This window comes from Helicoverpa zea, chromosome 7 (assembly GCF_022581195.2).
Source record: "Helicoverpa zea isolate HzStark_Cry1AcR chromosome 7, ilHelZeax1.1, whole genome shotgun sequence".
NCBI lineage: Eukaryota > Metazoa > Arthropoda > Insecta > Lepidoptera > Noctuidae > Helicoverpa > Helicoverpa zea.
In genome coordinates this window covers 9,349,239-9,367,167 of record NC_061458.1, presented here as the reverse complement: position 1 = coordinate 9,367,167, position 17,929 = coordinate 9,349,239, and the positions used below count along the sequence as shown (strand labels likewise).

At 36.6% G+C, this 17,929-nt stretch overlaps 1 protein-coding gene across 5 annotated transcripts in view; it reads left to right on the top strand.

Moving 5' to 3' along the window:
- Positions 1-17,929, top strand: part of LOC124631868 — an 82,647-nt gene that overhangs the window by 57,457 nt on the left and 7,261 nt on the right. For 3 of the 5 annotated variants that reach the window (XM_047166498.1, XM_047166497.1, XM_047166500.1), the window contains exons 15-19: positions 160-273; positions 785-926; positions 1,341-1,547; positions 16,243-16,417; positions 17,828-17,854. In XM_047166498.1, the coding sequence (XP_047022454.1) occupies positions 160-273; positions 785-926; positions 1,341-1,547; positions 16,243-16,417; positions 17,828-17,854 (665 nt within the window). The remainder of the gene's footprint in view (positions 1-159; positions 274-784; positions 927-1,340; positions 1,548-16,242; positions 16,418-17,827; positions 17,855-17,929) is intronic. The other 2 variants (XM_047166501.1, XM_047166499.1) reach the window with 1 other exon arrangement.

Below are 17,929 nucleotides of genomic sequence, written 5' to 3'. Positions count from 1 at the left end.
TTGGCAAACGTTTAAAGGGAAACAAAAAAAAAAACAAACAAATTTAAAAAAAAAGCAAGTTTGTGGTATACCAAATTTGGCCGTTGAAATCATAAATCACAATTAACATTTTCACAATATGTGTCGAATTGTTAACTAAACCATTTTGTTTTGTTCTAGAAAACGCAGACGGCAGCCCTTCAAGTAAAACCATCGAGTCGGACACAAGCAAACATCTACGAAGGTCAAGGGAAAGAATAACTTCCAGTCCACTAGTTCAAAGGAATCGTAAAAGTAAGTCTCTTAAAGAATTTACGATACGACAGATTGTAGTTATTTTTAAAATTTAAATAATCTAAATACAGCAATAAAAGCATATTTTAATCGCATTGGCAAATATGTTAATATTTAACATTCGTAATCAAAGTCACAATAGAAATAATAATTGTGGTCTACTATTTTATGGTACCTAAGTTATTTGCACCATTGGCGAAACAAAAACAATTGAAATAGGTAGCTACCAAAGAGTATTGTAATCATTTAGCATGCTACACCACTACGAAAGACTAGCCGGAATGGTCGAAAGACTTTAGCCTGCCATATGGGCAAATAAAAAATAATAAATGCTAAACTTCGTACGAAAAGTTTATTCTATTTTTAAATTTCGGATGGAACGTTCTATAATTTAATTTACCTGTAGTCGGTTCGGATGATTGGCGGGAAAAGTAATCATTTTTTTGTAAATATTTTATCATTTTGTTTTGTTTTTAGTTATTTTATGCTAATTTTAAAATGTTAAACTCAGTGTGCGGTTTGCGAAACGGCGGCACTGAACGGACGCCGTCGCTGGACACGCTGTCCAGCCTGGCGTCGGACGACCTGATGATGGACAACGATCTGGCACAGTCCATCACCAGCTTACAGAGCGTCGATGACTATATTGAGAGGTAAGGAAAGTTCTAGGCAATAGGCAATATCTATATTTTTTCACCTCGATTCTTTGTTATAATATAAGAAAGACATTGGAATTTAGAGAAATCGGTGATCTCGCATCTCCCAAATGCTGGGTAGGTATGCTGTAGGTAGTAACTTCACGTGCGTGTGTTCTTATTGATGTGTGTGTTCTTATTGATAGCATTTGGCGACGTACAAGATTAATTTTTTGATGTGTATCTTTTATTACATACTATTGGCACGAGCTATGCCTACGTACGAAAAAGTAATAAATGCCCATAGTAAATATGTGGCTGTGTAATTACTCTATGTAGTCAGTGGTAAAGAAAGTATTGACGAAATCTTACAACAGTATATAGTTTATTTAATAACATTTAAAGACTTCATCACTTATTTTTCCGTCCTAGGTTGGATAGCTCACTTCGCAGCGGCCTCAACTCGTTAGACGAGAGGCAGCTTCGTCAGGAGCTATCTTCCTCGAAGACCGCGGTGCGGCAATGGAGCCAGCTGCTGGAACAGAACAATATGCTGGACCGGCAGCTCGCGGCCATGGCGCAAGGGATCAACGCTTCCGACTCGCTTACAGCAAGCAACAACAGTCTTTCTAACATCGGGTAAGTGTAGATTAATATTTTTTTGTTGTTTTAGCTCATATTACGTTGGTGAAACTCTTCGTAATGTTTTATCTGTATAACCGGTCGTATCTCTCGCTCGTGTCATCATCATCATCATCTCAGCCATAGGACGTCCATTGCTGAACATGGGCCTCCCCTTTAGATCTCCACAGAAACCGGTTGGAAGCGTCTCTCTCGCTTGTGTAACCTCCGGAAATGATAAGCCAATAGAAAATCAATGGTGTCTGTCGCTCTGGCAAACAACGAGTTAAGCTTTATCCAAACTTTTTGTTACAAACTATGGCTCGACGATTGGTATTATTTTCAACACGCACGCCTTATGGCGAGGCATTCATTGTGGACCAATCTTTACATAGCTGTTTATGGACAGTGGATGTCAGGGATAATGTAAGATACTTAGATGCTATTGACTGGGCACACTGAAATATCAATGCACCGGTATTGCATTCTAATACTTATATGTATTTATCTTTACACATTCCTATGAAGAGCTATAAAATCTCGTAAATAAGCTCTTTATCGACTGCAATGCCTTAAAAGAGTTGATACCTAAACTTTACGAAGGATTCGAATATCATTGTAAAGTTAGATAACAATTGCATAAATGTTAAATCATCTCACTTTAACGATCTTTCGTAATGCACTTTCTTTCAATAGGCTACAAACTTTGCCACCTGATTACGCCTACAAATTCATTTCAAAGTAACCACGTGTATGTTTAGTCTTTGTCTATCGTCAATGGAGCGTCTACCCGAGTGACACGTGGGGTGTCACAGTTCAGTGAGGGACAAGAACTGCTCATTCCGTTACATTTAATCTGCATTTTGCAGTGATAGTTTAGTTGGAGATAACTTTTGCTGATGATATAATTTTCTGTGTACTTTTGACGAATAATTTGGACAGGCAATTTACGGGTCCAAAGTGGTATATACTACAGCTATGATAATGATTGCGCTGGTCATTAAGAACGAAAGCATTCAAATATTAACATTAAAAGCAATTAGGATAATGGTAAAATAAACATTTGTTTACAATATGCATTTCCCATCGTTATAACTTAATTTGTAATTTCGAAAGCTTCAAAAACACATTGAGTATCTACCGTCACTGCATTTTGCTGATAATTGTGGTAATGTTTGATGATAAGAGAAAGGATCATTACTAATGTTCAGATGAGTTTAACTAACTGAAATAAGGATCAAAGATTTATTTTTATTCGGGATTAATAATTGTCAAGGAACACCGCGGAAACCATGAAAATACTCTGTTCATAATCATCTGTTTTTTTTTCAAATCAAAGTCTGATAGTATCTCCAATAAGGTATATTTATAAAAGGCATTGATATAGATACAAAAAACTGTTTTTATGATATGATGAAAATTATGAAACGTCGGTAGGAACTCCAGGATTACTCTTCTAGCAAAAATACCTTCATACCGGTAGCTTCCGCAAGCATTTATATTTATATCTTGATATCTTGATGAATTGAATATTGCTATTTATTTACGATTAACCTATGGCCGCATGCCGCACCCGGTAGTTATGTTGGTGTTGACAGTATTGTTCATGCTCATAGATACTGAGACAATCGAACAAAAGGCGTGTTGACAGCCTCGCATCCACACAAAGGATGTCCTAAGAATCACATCTCAAGAAAACAAACAATACTTTTAACCTGGTTGCTCTTATGATACCTACATGTTTCCCTTGCATATTTTACACACCATTATCGATCTTTTATACAATTTCCTTCTTCATCTTAAACAAAGGCATCTGCATATTTAAATAATATCCGCTATTGAAGTTAAGTTTTTAATATGAAAACAGTATTTTTCATAATAAAGCCGCAATCTGTAATCTAGAGATCGTGAAATGGTTACACAACGTTTTTATTATTTTTATTCCTAACAATGTTAAAAACGAAAATTGCGAGACGTGACAACATAAAGATACTAGATTAAGGTTTCGAAATATGATCACAAAAGCTTCTCTTCATAAACTATGTTTTCAAGAAGCTAAAAAAATATTATAAAATAACATTTTCCTTACGGTTAAGCAAGAATTTTGTTTTACTTAAGTACTTAAAAAATCTGGAAGCCTTTGTAATTTAAGCCAAGTGGCTCCCTTTATCTACTTATCACATTAGCCGGCCTTACCTAATGTTCTGTAATGGAACTACAACGAACCATTACGAGTGCTTTACTTGTCCAAAAATAAAACATATTTAAGATACGGAGCAAGCAATTACTTACTTCAAACTTCAAACGCAGCTCAGTATAATTTCGTTAATTGCCGGGCTACCGTTCTTGTTTCGATTTGTTTCAACTTTTACGCGTATTAACATTTAAACAATAAGGTCAGGTCGATTATAAAATATTTTTCAAAGTAACTTTCGGCCTATTATCGCAAATATCAAGGTGTGGTTCCACGTGATTGTTCCGAGTATTATGTAGGTAGGAATTACAGCATTACGTTTTTGCTTCTTGCGTCGATACTGAATATTAGGTTTTGATATTTGAGATAATTCGTGCCCCGGTAGTATGCAATTATGTTCCTCAAGTTTTTGTGCTAAAATCCTTCACTAGTTACGTGATACCTGCAGATTAAATATTCAGAAACATTAATTCTACCCTACCCTTTATATCCACTGCTGCAAATCAATCGTTTGGATATGCATGTAATGCGTTTGCACCACAAGTAAATATGTACATGTAGAAGTTTGCACAAGTGTTTGTAAAAATTGAAACAATGCCAAAGAACCGTTCCAGTTCCAATTATCAGATTAATTGTGTGGGTATATGTTTGACCTCCATGCGCTCGCGCCGTTGCATGACACCACAATAGCTATTTACGACAATGGGAAATTGTTTCCTTGGGACTTGCAGCTGGGGCCAGGTAACCTTCCTAGTAGACCTTTCATTACCATGCAGTCGTTAAAAGGCACATCCTACGTATAGCAATCTTATTTATCACGGAAGATAAAGATAAGTGTAAATTAAATTCCTGGATTAATTTCTTGTAGCACTCGGATTCAATTATATTTTTTATGAAATCTTCGAGGTGAGTTTACTTCTAATTGAGTTTTATCTGTCATGACACAATTGAAAATAAAAACACCAGTGTTTACTTAAGCCTGATCTTAATTGTGAAAATCTATCAGTAGTATAGTTTCGTAGGAATTTCGCGGTGCGGCCATCGATTTTCAAGGTAGATTTTACGGGCGAGCTTTTGTGTGTCGAAAGGTCCTTGCTCCATGAGGTAATCAGATAAAGTAGCAAGCGGCGCAGCTGGCTCGGGGCTTCGGTTCATCTCGCCGCGTGCTTGCGTCCGCGTGCCAGGCGGGCCCGATCGGATGTTAGTCTGTAACTCGTCGCGCACGCGGACGTACGTAGCCGGCACGCAGCACGAGCACGACACGTGCCCGCGACCTCGCGGTACACGACACGATACGATCGAGATTATTATCTTCCGATATCGAACGCACGGGTCACTGAACGATCGTAATTCGACAACATTCATGTGCGGCTGCAGTTTATCGCAGTTTCTATGTTTACGTTACGTTTAAATTAGGATGCGTTAGTGACTGGCGTGAATCGAAAATCAGGGTAACGGCTCCCAAGGATGGTTGTTATTCCTTACGTGCAGTGATACCTAGGTAAAGCTGGTAATTTAATTAAGAGGCAGCAACCATACTCGCGTAGGTACTGATTTATTTAAAACTGAATACGCAATAGCTATTGAAAACTAAAGTAAAGCGACAGTAAATAGATATGTTATTTAAGCTAGTTAACCCGTACTACATTGTGCCTTGTTATGATCACAATGGAATGAGTTAAATAAGTTTATTCACCCTTCTATTTACTGGTATCAGTAATAACAGTATCAACAAAGGATGTTTTAGACATTTCCTTCATAAATCTACATGATAAGTGTCATGTTTAACAACAAAGAGTAAATGAGTAATTATGCGAGAAGACTGAAAATGCCTGAATATACTTTATTTAATAAATATTTGACGAGCAACGGATTTTGCAAAGGCGTCATGTAAATCCCTGTTTAAACTTTGAATCAATAACACATCGTAGCAGGAAACATAACCCTTTTCTCCACCAGGTAAAAAGTACATTTACGGCACAAAATAACACATCACAAAATAACGTTGGCATGAATAAGCACAATAAATAAAGGGTTCGAGTATTTTACATGTACCCTCAATTTGTTGACAGTGTTTGTAACGCTATCTTATCGCGGTGATAACCGGACTGAATACGATCGTTAATATGAGCATAGCAATTTATATTGCATATTACCAAAGACTATAAAACCCATATTACACACAGGACGAATGCAAGTACTTCGTGAATGTCACTCTACATAGGTAGCTGTATGAATTCCAGACGATAAATCGTGTCGTCTTTGTTAACTCCTTCTATTATTGCATAGAAGTCTCAACGACTATTCATGAAGTTACTCAATAAGAAATAGGTCTAATAAAAAATCGAAGCATTATGGTTTTCAACTGTCTACGCAATTATTTCGTAACGCTACGAAAGTCTACGAAATCCATTTTGTCTAATTCATAAAAAATACTTATTATATATCGTCCATTCGATTTCAAACAGTATAACTACCAGGATCACGTCATTGTCTGTGCTCTGAAGAATTTATTGCTATACAATTCAATTGATAAACGGTTCAATGTGCCATTGTTGTCCAAAATCCGTTGCTATAGCAACATTGAATAGCTTTGAAGCTCGGAGCTTTTTAGTATGGGCTCGGCTCGGCCAAATGCCGAAGCTTTACAAAACTATTCTTTTAACTATACCGCACTTTAAATAAATGTCTGAAGTTTTTAATAATAATGAAGACTGTGATAATGTGGACGATACGTGAGTGGAATATTCAAAGTAGTGCTTAAAGTTGGCTGAAAATAAATTAGCAAAAAATCTTATAAAAATCGTAGCGTATGCTCTCGTTAGTTCATACATTAGTATACTTTATGGTGCCAGTTATTGCAAATTTTACCGTTTCTTGGAGCTTCGTTGGTAATTAATGCTTACATACATAATGTATTTTGTATTTTTTGTTCATTGTCTTGAGTTCGTTATTTGAATTATTTTTTATGCTATTTAAACTTTCTCATCAAATCATTTATTCAAAAAATTCTAGAATCAGTAGATGAGATAGATTCTAGATAGGTACTATTAAAAAATATTCTAATGGATACCTACCGTGTGATCACAGTCATTGGTTACAATAATACTATCTGTAAAGGTAGCTTTCTCGTAAGACTTCCATTCACAATATACATAAAAGAAGTCATTCACAACGCATTAGGTATCCGGCTTACATACAAATTCGACCTTAGTTCCATCTTTAATGACCGCACTCTAAATTAGCCATTAGCTTTATGTATCATACTAACTTTCTAACTACCTATTCTAATGTCACTCTCGTACCTTTTTCATTGAAAAACTTTCAGCTCACACGTACTTTATACATTTTTACCAGATATCAGATTACTTTTAATTACCTGTGCTGGAGTGTCGTTAAACTATTTAGCACAGAGTACCGAGGTCATGAGAAAAGGTTCAATGTGATTTTCGCAAGACTGACAGTGAAAAATTCATTACTTTTTCGCAATCGATTGTTGAAACAAATCGGCGATCAATTCAAGTGATCTTGCAAAAGAAATTACCATAAACTTAAGTAATCTTCCTCGTTTGATTAACATTGTCAGCCACTCGAATAAAATGTAGTAGTCCCAAAACTTATTGTTAAGCAATAATCTTAAAAGAAAATCTAAAGTATGTGCTATCTTTTGAAACATCGATGTCGAACGAAGTGTCTTACCATTAACGTCCTACATTTAAGATTGCAATCATTCAAATGAGCGTGCTTCGAAGTTTCGTAATTCACATCAGATGTCATGTCTGAATGGCATGTTATTACATAGCGATAGAAGTAATTGACTGGACTAACGGCATTCGAATTTCCCAGCATACACCTGTGTATCGGCTACACATACAAACCTACATATATTATAGTTCGGCCATTCAGAGAATGCGTTCCTGACACGTCGCGATTGAACTGACGACGTAATAACATTCATTGATTATTGATATAATAATGTTGTTTTAATGCTCCTCAATTGTTAAAACGGTAAACAACCAGCAAAAATATTTTTATCGTAACTGCAACGCCATTGCAAAGTTACGTCGTCAGTTCAATCGCGACGTGTCAGGAACGCATTCTCTGAATGGCCGAACTATAATTAAAACCAGTAACATGTCCGTATTATTTGTCACTTGTCATTAATTGTGTATTAATTATTACGTGAGTAGTTAATCTGGTTAACGTTTACTGACACTTTGCTACAATTAAGGCGTAACGTAACGATACTCACTCTCGTATAAACCTACACTATTAAGGATTATGTGCCAACGACATCAGTCGTTTACTAAATACTTCAGCTGATGGCGGTATCTTGAAATCAAGGCAAATAATTTTTAATCTTGGGAGTCCGATTACTTAAAGTGTACTCATCCATGTAGGTTATAACGACACAGTCCTCCTAAGTAATGCAACAGCAAATTGCATAGCAGTGTTAAAGTGACAGTAGTGAATTATAACCAGTGTTGTGATGACTATGGAAAAGCCCGCCATGTCGGAGAAGGAAGCTCCGGTCAAGGGGATCGTGGCCCAAGTGGTCACTATGCTCAATGGCCAAGCACAAAGGTACGTATTTACCCCTGCAATTCAAAAATAAAAGCCATTAAAATCTTTATCCTGTCTCGCATTTCGTAATCACAAGCGTAAAGATGTCGAACATAAAACAAACAGTTAAAGTTTTATGTTATTTAAAAGCAGGACAAGCTTTCTCACTAAAATCAGTTCCGTTTAGTTTCCTTTTTGTATGATTGAGGATTTTTAAACGCAATTAAATTACACAACGATGAGGATGATTGCTCAGTTATTTTGAACCGTTTTTTTTTTGTAATCGCTTAAAATTAAACGGGTAAGGCTGTCATTTACTTAGCATTTTATTCCCAGTTATTATAATCAGACAATTATTGTGGTAAGCATAGAATCTAGATTATGATCAGTGTTATTTCAATTTCTTTACAATCATTTAGCAATGATGTATTCCTTGCTCTAAATCCTAGGCATATACCTAATTTACGAATTTAATAATTGTTAGTTTCCAGTCACGTAAAATGATTTTTAATCAATCGGTTCAAAATAAATTGCAGCTATTATTACGTCGGCCATACGTGTTATTTGTCGCACTTACAGGTATGTACCTACATGACAGCTATTTGCTATTGCTATTAAAATAACACAAGTGAAACGGTATCGACATACAAAAAACTAAGTGTTGACGTTACAATGAACTGTCAAGATTTTTTACAAAGTCACAACATTACATAAAGTCATTAAAAAGTTGAATAGGCCAATAATTAAACGTAATCACGGAACGCTCTTATATATTACATAATAGCTTGAATGAAGAGTCATATTGGTGTCATATTTAGGTGGGTATCCGAAAAGATATATAATTACCATAAATTCGTGTAATTACCCAACTTTCAAATACCTTTAAAATTCAGTTTTATCCTCTCGCAAACGATTTGTTTACGTATGACATCGTAATATGATAAATGTTTCCTTTTACAATGTTATTTATTGATACTTTCAAATGCGAATGACATAACCCAGCACAAATAAGTACTAAAACCGGCCAAGAGCACTGCACCTTGTCCGAGATGTTGGAGTTCACGTTACATTCCGACAGCAACTGTTGATCTCAGATTAATGTGGCAGCTAACCAACAAAAAATAGCTTAGTTATAACGGCAAACCTAACTAATGACATACTACTGACTACCTATAAGTATGCAAAAGTGTGTTTTCGGTTTTTTAGTCTAGAGTCTAGACAACAGTCAGATGGAACCTAATTGTGTAATTTGATTTACATAAAATTGCGTGAATTGGCGGTTATAAAACTATAAAATAAATAAGGTTTAGAATTAATAACTTATAGCTCAGCTGTATTTTAGATCAAATGTACAGAAGCACGATTTTGTAATAAATCGCTATAAATTGGATACAACGATAAACTAAATCAAGGTTTTCTCGTGGGATATAGTTTTGGTGGAATTGCGATACTTACACCCACAACGTTGCTAGCCATAAAACAAAACATAAATGGTTAGATTCGATCATTTTGTACATTTTTTTTATTGTATTCTCCAGTGAGCAGGTAGTTTAGATTAGGAACTTTACCGTTACAGGAATAACTATAGGTTAATGCACCTGGGAAAATAGGTTAAAGACCTATATGATAGGTGTAAAATTCATAATTTTCCTGGCTGACTGCCATCGCTAAAAAGCACCTATGATATCAAGTTATTTAGTTCAATTCAAACGTTCTGAGGGGCTTGGAATTGCTTATATTTTCTGAGTTATTGCAATTTCATTATTAATTGACCAATTTCTTGAGTTAATTTATATCTGGTACCGTTTCTTCTTATAATAAAATAATTATGGACATCTCATCAAGTTCAATACTATAATTATGCCAAAATCATTTAAATCTGTATATCGTATTTTATTTTCCTCATGAACTATCTGTCAATTATTCGCTAAATTGTAGAAGTTAATGACCTCAAATACGTCGGTGGCTTTTAATGTATCTTCTATTAATAATACGTTGAGAAGGTATGCTTACATAATAACAGCATTATGCGATATAATGGTGAAACAAAACAAAAAACAAACCATCTTGTTTTGATGTCTTCACGCACCGTACTTAAATCGATTGGCAGGTTCAATAACCATAGAAAAATGATTCATGGAAAGTTATTCAACGTATCTAATGCAAAGAGTCAGTACGCGAAAATGATGCAAATTATATGCACACAAATTATATAAATATTTTCACAATAATTATTCTAAAGTTTATCCCTTCTGCGTACGAGATTCTTAAGAGTGAACAGCTACTTTTAGCTCCCACATTTAAAGTAGACTCATTAGATGTGGTTTACAAAACCTGCATTAAGATCTAACGACTGCAAAGTACGCTAACCGCTATACGTGCCAGGTTAAATGTCATTGCTAAATGCAAACATGCACATTGCACTTGTTAATGTTCACGCAAATGCCACATCTACATATATGTATGAGATTGGGGTAAAACCAACCCCTCTTCATTCCCTCTGCACCACAGCTATACTTGTTTAAAGTTTTTTTATGAACAAGTATTTATCGTTACAACTCTTGCATGCGAACGTCTCGCCGTCTGCATTGCTCCCTCTGCATTTCCTATGTTGACTTTAGCTTATGCTGGTTACCTTCAGCACGAATATTGGGGCCATAAATCACGTCATAAGCTTATGATGTTTCTGCACCATAGATGATTTAAATAAATTTTGGCTGAGCAATACAGGAGTATGTTTATGATATAAAAATATCATTGACACCATTTCCTGAATAAAACAGCAAATGGCCTATAACTTTATATGTATTCTAGTTTAATGTTTCAAAAACACGAACAATGCACAAATTGCGTAGTATTCATTAGCAAAGCAGACCACGGAAACCTGACTCCCCAGTGAGAAAGAAGTGGTACTGTATCGTTTGAATAGAATAGCCTGCGGGCTGCGGTTGCCTCGAGCCTCGAGGCCACATTACGCCTCGCCGATACAGAACATCATTAATTAAGCCTAATTCTAACTTATAACTTCTGGTATTATTCCCGCAAGGAAACTATAGCTGTGTAATTTATCGAGTTCGTTGAAACTTACTTTGTAAATGTGAAAATATTATTGTTACTAAAAGTATTTAATTACCTCATAGAGCGATTAACAGATTGCAATAGTTCCCCGTCAATTTTCCTTCGCTACGATTCCTTTTTTATTTTTAACGAGTAATCAAGGAGACTGCCTGTACCTATTATTAGACTTACCCTAATGTAGTCAATCCGGCACGACTGCTTGTGGAGTTTGTGACCTTGATCCTTGTATGTTTTCGTAGGGTGCAGGTTTAAAACGATGAAGGGCGAGTTTAATATAAAGTCGCATAATTCGATTGGACTAAAATTAACTGAGTAAAAAAAACAGTAAGGAAGTAAAGGAGAGTAGATTTATTGAACTTTTCCCAGAGTTTTCAAAAACTGCAGTAGTATTTCTCATGTATATTTCCAGAGTAATATTAGTCAATATCCATCTGCCAGCACGTGTAAAATATAGGGTGTGGCAGGCTTATCCAGATAGAATTATGTCTTTAACCACAAAATGTACCTAATACATCACATGGAATGTATATAGAGTTAGAATAGCTGGTAGAATGTTATTTTTTATTTTAATTCATGACTTCGTAGTTAAAAATAAACACTATCGTCCGATTAATTAAAGTAAAGAGTATTTTACGAAACAGTCATTACAGCGTCCGCCCGTAATACCACCATATTTTTTATCCCTAGCTTAAAGGGAGTAAAGCACACAGTCTAGTTAGCTACCCGCATTATAATGAAAGTAATAATTAGTAGAACATGTCTTGCTTCTTATGCGGCCGTTCCCCCGGGTTACTTTATTACTCAGCTCTTTACATACACATAACAACGCATGATCACGCATTTAGTTACATATCCCTCACTTGTTATGTATCTACAATATTTGCATTCGTTATGTACCTAAAATACAAATAAATAATTCATAACAACATGCATTACATACGCTTTTGTCTGCAATGTATTGTAACTTTTGTATTTCAGCAATTTCACGTAGCAGCGAAAAGTGAATGTTCAATTAACGTTCTTTCACTTAATTAATTTATTAGATAAGCTTCGTTTTTCTAAAGTTGCAGCTAATTAGTGTGAGAATAATTTTGGAGTTTATTTGCCTACTTGTATTTTAAATACTGGTCGTCAGTGGACGGGATTGAGTCTATATGCATTTTCACTTTTGTCGTTTCAGGCTTTAAGTTTTGAGCCGTATATTACCAACCAGGTGGTAACAGTCGCGTGACATTCAAGTTTAACCCTAGAGTGAAATATTTAATAGCTTTTTAAGCAGCCGTCATTAAATCTAGGCACATAGTTTATTACTTGCTTATAACCTACGTGCGCCTTTTGTTTGACACTCCTTGACCTTTTCCAACTTTTGCCCGTCAAGATTTATAACAAGCTTCTTATAAATCAACTAATGCCGTTATTATTACAATAAAAATGTTTTTCTAGCAGTTCTAAATAATTTCAGCATGGTAATTGCGCCTATGGTAAGTTACCGTATTTTTAGACAATTGCGTTTCGCTTGGCCGCCATCGTCGCCAGCCCAAACCGTGACCGACACAGCTTTGCTCGCTTCCATTACCGCCCCTGCAACTTGTACTATACCGTAAATAGTACGTATAACGGAACGTACTATCCCATTGAAGGGGGAAATGAATTCGCGTCGGTCCACAAGCGTTATGTATCTATCCGCGCTACGCAAATATTTTACCTCATGTAATGGAAATACAACAGAGAACAGTTATATGAGCGATGATTATTCCCTCGACGCGGACAACGACAGTAAAATAATTTTATCATACGATTTAATGAAAATATACGAATGTTGTCAGCTATAAAAATGACGTCATGCTCGGGCGAAAACTTGGGGCTGAAATCGATGTTGACGTCAACGTTCTAAATTGCTTGTATTTAAGTAAGTTGGTGGTTAATGTAACTTACATAATTAAATTACATTTCTTTTTATAAACACTTATACAGCTGCTATGAACATTGAAGCAGAAATCGGTTTATAAAAATAATCAGCTGAGCCAGGGGTGATTATTGAACGGACTGACGCATGCGCGCTGGCGTTTCTACTCACTAGTGGATGGTAACCAGACCGGCGACCCTGTACAAAACAAACAAACTCGTTGAGACATTGACACTGACCTATAAGCTCCTAATAGTTTCGTGATTATTCAACCCTCCGATAACCCCTCCGTCCAAACGTGTGAGAAGTGTAACACAGTGAAGTGAGGTAAATAGTTGCAAATGTGTTATTTTACGTGTTTTAGGCCAGTCGTTACGTATACGTTAGGCATCTATCCATATAATGACACAAAACAAACATAATCACGTGCAAAAGAAAGTGCTTATGGTGGCAGTGCGCGGTCAGCGAGCGTGACGCTCGGTGTGACGACTCAGACATTAGAATCGCTCGTTCAGCCTTCTCCCTTTCCGACACACCTCGCTGCGTCATTTGACATGCCCCTATTGCCAAACTAGGAGTCAGTGGCCACACGCGTATCATCCTGGTTATGTTGCTGTCATGGGGAACATTATGATAAACAATTACTTCGCAACTGTGTCGTTATCACGGTGCGTAAACTTGTAGGTTTAACAGTACGCGGGTATAGTTAGAGTGTGACAAAAAGAAAACTGCGTGATGATTATGATCCGTTCGGCATGAATGGATAGGGTCGACGCCACGAGATCTGATTTTTCCGGGCGAGCTGGTGCGGCGTCAGCGGCGGTGGCGGCGCCGATAGCGCGGGCCGCGGCCGTACTTCAGTTGTCCGCGTGCGTGCGCGCTGTGAAAGTCTCCCGCGCGACATGCGGTCAGTTTCGGCCACGTCTGCGAGCGTCGGCTCCGCTGGCCACGCCCAGCACCTGGGTGCAAGACGACAGAAGACCGACCTCCACGTCGCCGTCGCTGAACCCGCCGCCGCGCGCTCAGCCAGCCCAGCGCCGAGCCTGCGCAGCCAGAGGGCTAAACAATACAGGTGGCCAATAAATACATTACAAATGTGATCATTGCGTGTGTTGTGAACGGTTTCTGTAATTTAACTTAGAAAGTGACATCAAAAACCTCAAAACGCATTTATTTAAAAACAAAATCGTATCATATTTGTACTAAAATCAAATCGATATCGTATCTTATAGGTGAAACATGAGTGTTATCTTACGATATCAAACGGTTTATGTATCATTGAGTGTCGTGTTTTCAGAATTCTGTGTTTATAAAACTATTATGTGGAACATGTACACGGTCTACATAATTGAAACAAAAGATTACGAGAATTCAATGACTTTACTTCGCATTCGCGTTTCCTAATGAGGTTGCAGTCGAATATTATTTTATTTACAAGCTCGTCCCTCCATAAGCAATATTAGTGCTGTTTCGTGTGCATTGAAAGGCCAAGTAGCTAGATACGGCGGCCGAAGCAACATCGCAAGGCCAATGGAGAGGCAATGAGTTAGACTGGCTGCACCGCTACACTTGCTACTGAATCATCAACCGAACTATGTGGATTATCCTTATTTGTTGCACTTTGCTTTACCATGTAGGACAACAACGAAAAACAATTATGACTAACACGAATTAAATTAGATATTTTCATTTATTTGCGTGTCTGCGTAGAGCGTGTCTGTCCATTGCATTTGTTTCATTTTTGTTTAGCACTACCTTTCTTAAACGCTCCATTGGCTGATGATTTCATAACCGGATGTTATTGGTTTTCTTTCCCAACAGAACGAACGTCATTTTATTGTGGTAATCCACGATAGTTCATAATAACGTATTGCACAATCTCCTATGTGTTTATTTGTTCTATTATAGTTTTTTGTTCACGTAAGGCGATCTTATGTTACCATTTCATAAGTCATCGAGAAAACATTCTTCTTACTTCAATTCGTTAACGTACTGGGTACGTAACTAAATGGTTGGTTTTAACTTTTAACTGCAAGTAAAATTATTTTGCAATTTGCGAATTCTTTTACGACTACTAAAACGAATTCCAATAACAACACTGCCTACTTGTTTATTTACCCGTAGTATATTCCGCTGCGAGTACCTACCTACCTATGATTGCTTCTAAACAACAATTGAAAAACAAATAATGACTGTATCTAATTATTCTAATCAATCAAGGCATTGACATTGACTCATTGACACATTTTTAAAGGGAGATGGTTTAAGTTATGTGAAACTACATTCTTAACAACCTGTAGAATGTTGCTTTCTCGTAGCTAAAGGCACGCACTCCTTTTTCATGGAAAACTTCATTCATAGAAGTCTAATTACTTGTCCGGAAGCAGACTAGGTCTATATTAATTAACTAGATTGTTTTCACCATTATAGCTTACTATAGCAGGTGACAAAACGTCTGTTTGTCGCCCTAGTTTAGCTAATTAATTTGAGTAGGCGGGTCGCGAACACGCCCAACGTCAGAACCTCAAATGAAATCAGTAAACCATTACGATACCCATTAAATTTAGGGGAAGTATTAGCTGGAAATATAAAAAGGCCAACCTATTTATAAACTGGTGACGAAAATAATGCATCAATTCGATATACTTAATCATCAGGAATGTGTAAAAGACAGATATCACAATTGATAACGGTTCTCATGAGATGAGATAAGCTGCGTCTGATGACAAGGTTTTTCATATTTAAGATCAATATGGCTGTTTCACGATAGGATAATGTCGCATTTAAAATTAATTGCGCTCAGCACAAACAGCTCGTGTTTAAAAATTTAAGGATTTGTAAATGTGAAACGGCATCCGTCACGGATTGCGAGGATATAATGTGAACCGGTTTCATTCTACCTTAATTACTTCAATTGAAAAACCTTGTTCAATATGTTGACATTTTAATTTATGGTTAATTGATGTTTGCAGGGCCAGTTTGCCAGTTCGTACAGCGCGGCTTTTGCAGCGCTCTCGGACGCAGACGCCGTCGGACGCTGGCATCAGTGATGGCAGCGCGTCGCCTGCGCCCGCGCCCGCTTCGCTACTGCAAGATGTGGTCGACATCAAGACACTGCTGCTGCAGCTCAAGCGGGTCTTACAGGAGGTCAGTTAAACCATGCCCTGCATGTATGTGTCTCTAAACAAAACACTACACAAATTACATTTCCAATCCTATAATTCCCCAAACTGCCCATTCTGACCATCCCCTTGCCATAAAATGAATTTCCATACCACTCCTCGTAAATTGCTCACGGCATATCAAATGAGAATTTAATGTACACTCAGTGAACATACACTTGGGACAGTTACATTCTCCTTTTACGCGACGATTAGATAGTTTGATAAACGCTGACTATGTAAAATAACGATACCATTATTATTTCCCACTTTACCTCAAAACTCACTTTCACAATTATTTCTTCTCTTATATAAGTTTAGAATAGTTACTACAATAGTATTTATAATGTTCTCATTTCTTCGTAGGTGCGTGTGCAAGTATCTCATGTCTCAAATGAAACTGTGTCTATTTAATGATCTGTTTCAGCGCACACGCATATTAATGGTTTGTGCTACTGTTGCTCATTGCTGCGCTATTTACATCAATAATTGTTCCCATTCAGAGATAGTGAATCATATAAGTACACCAATTAATTGTGGGTTTTACTTTCGTGGCCGTCTAATTAGATCATTCTCATTTTATTTGCTGAAACTTTCAGGTTAAGAATTTACTAAGATGTTATAATTATCTTGAAGCAAAAGAGCCGTGTAGCGTTAAGTCTTAATATTATTTACAGTTAACTTTCAAATATGATTGACTACAATAAATTACGCACTGGTTCAGCAAACCAATATTAGTTAGCACTACTTCCTTGTTAGAATAAGTAGTTTAAATTACACGTTCCTAGTTCTGTTGTGCATAACGAAATAGCATGTTAGAATATTTATTTTGGTATTTACTGTAGTAGTATAGAAATGTTATTATTTTCTTTAGTGTCTAATGAATGTAGGTAGCATGTATGAAGTAAGCATCCCCCTTTATTTCTATCGGTCCACATTCCCATCCCAGGCATTTAACTCCACAGTGCACAGATTGATATCTGGCCTAGTTACACTAGATAGAAATCTGACAATGACTGAAGTGCTATTGAAACGCTTTAGACTAAAAACAGTACTTTTTGCCTTAAGCATCCTTGAAATTAAATAGAAATTTCGTCATTATAGTTCCAATCTAGTGATATTTCGTTTTTATTCCAATATAGTTTTCAGTATTTAGATGTTTTAATTTTTTAATATGATTTTGCATCACTGTCCACTGAAGCATGTAACGATGAATTTCACTTGAAAAGATATAAAGTCGATATGTAAAGCGTGTATGAACATCGTCACATTTCAGTGGGCACTGGTTGTTTCACTAAATAGCATTAATTTGCTTGTACTTGGCACATTTAATTTGTTTTGGCGTGTTGTAACGTATATGTTTATTTGGTTGCATCGCCTTGTTTGCCGCACGCAGCCCGGGGAGGAGCATCATTCGATGAGTGTAAGTAACCCGCCTTCGCAATACCGCACCGATGCACTGCACTTTGCTATTCAATGCTAAAACTGTTAATATACT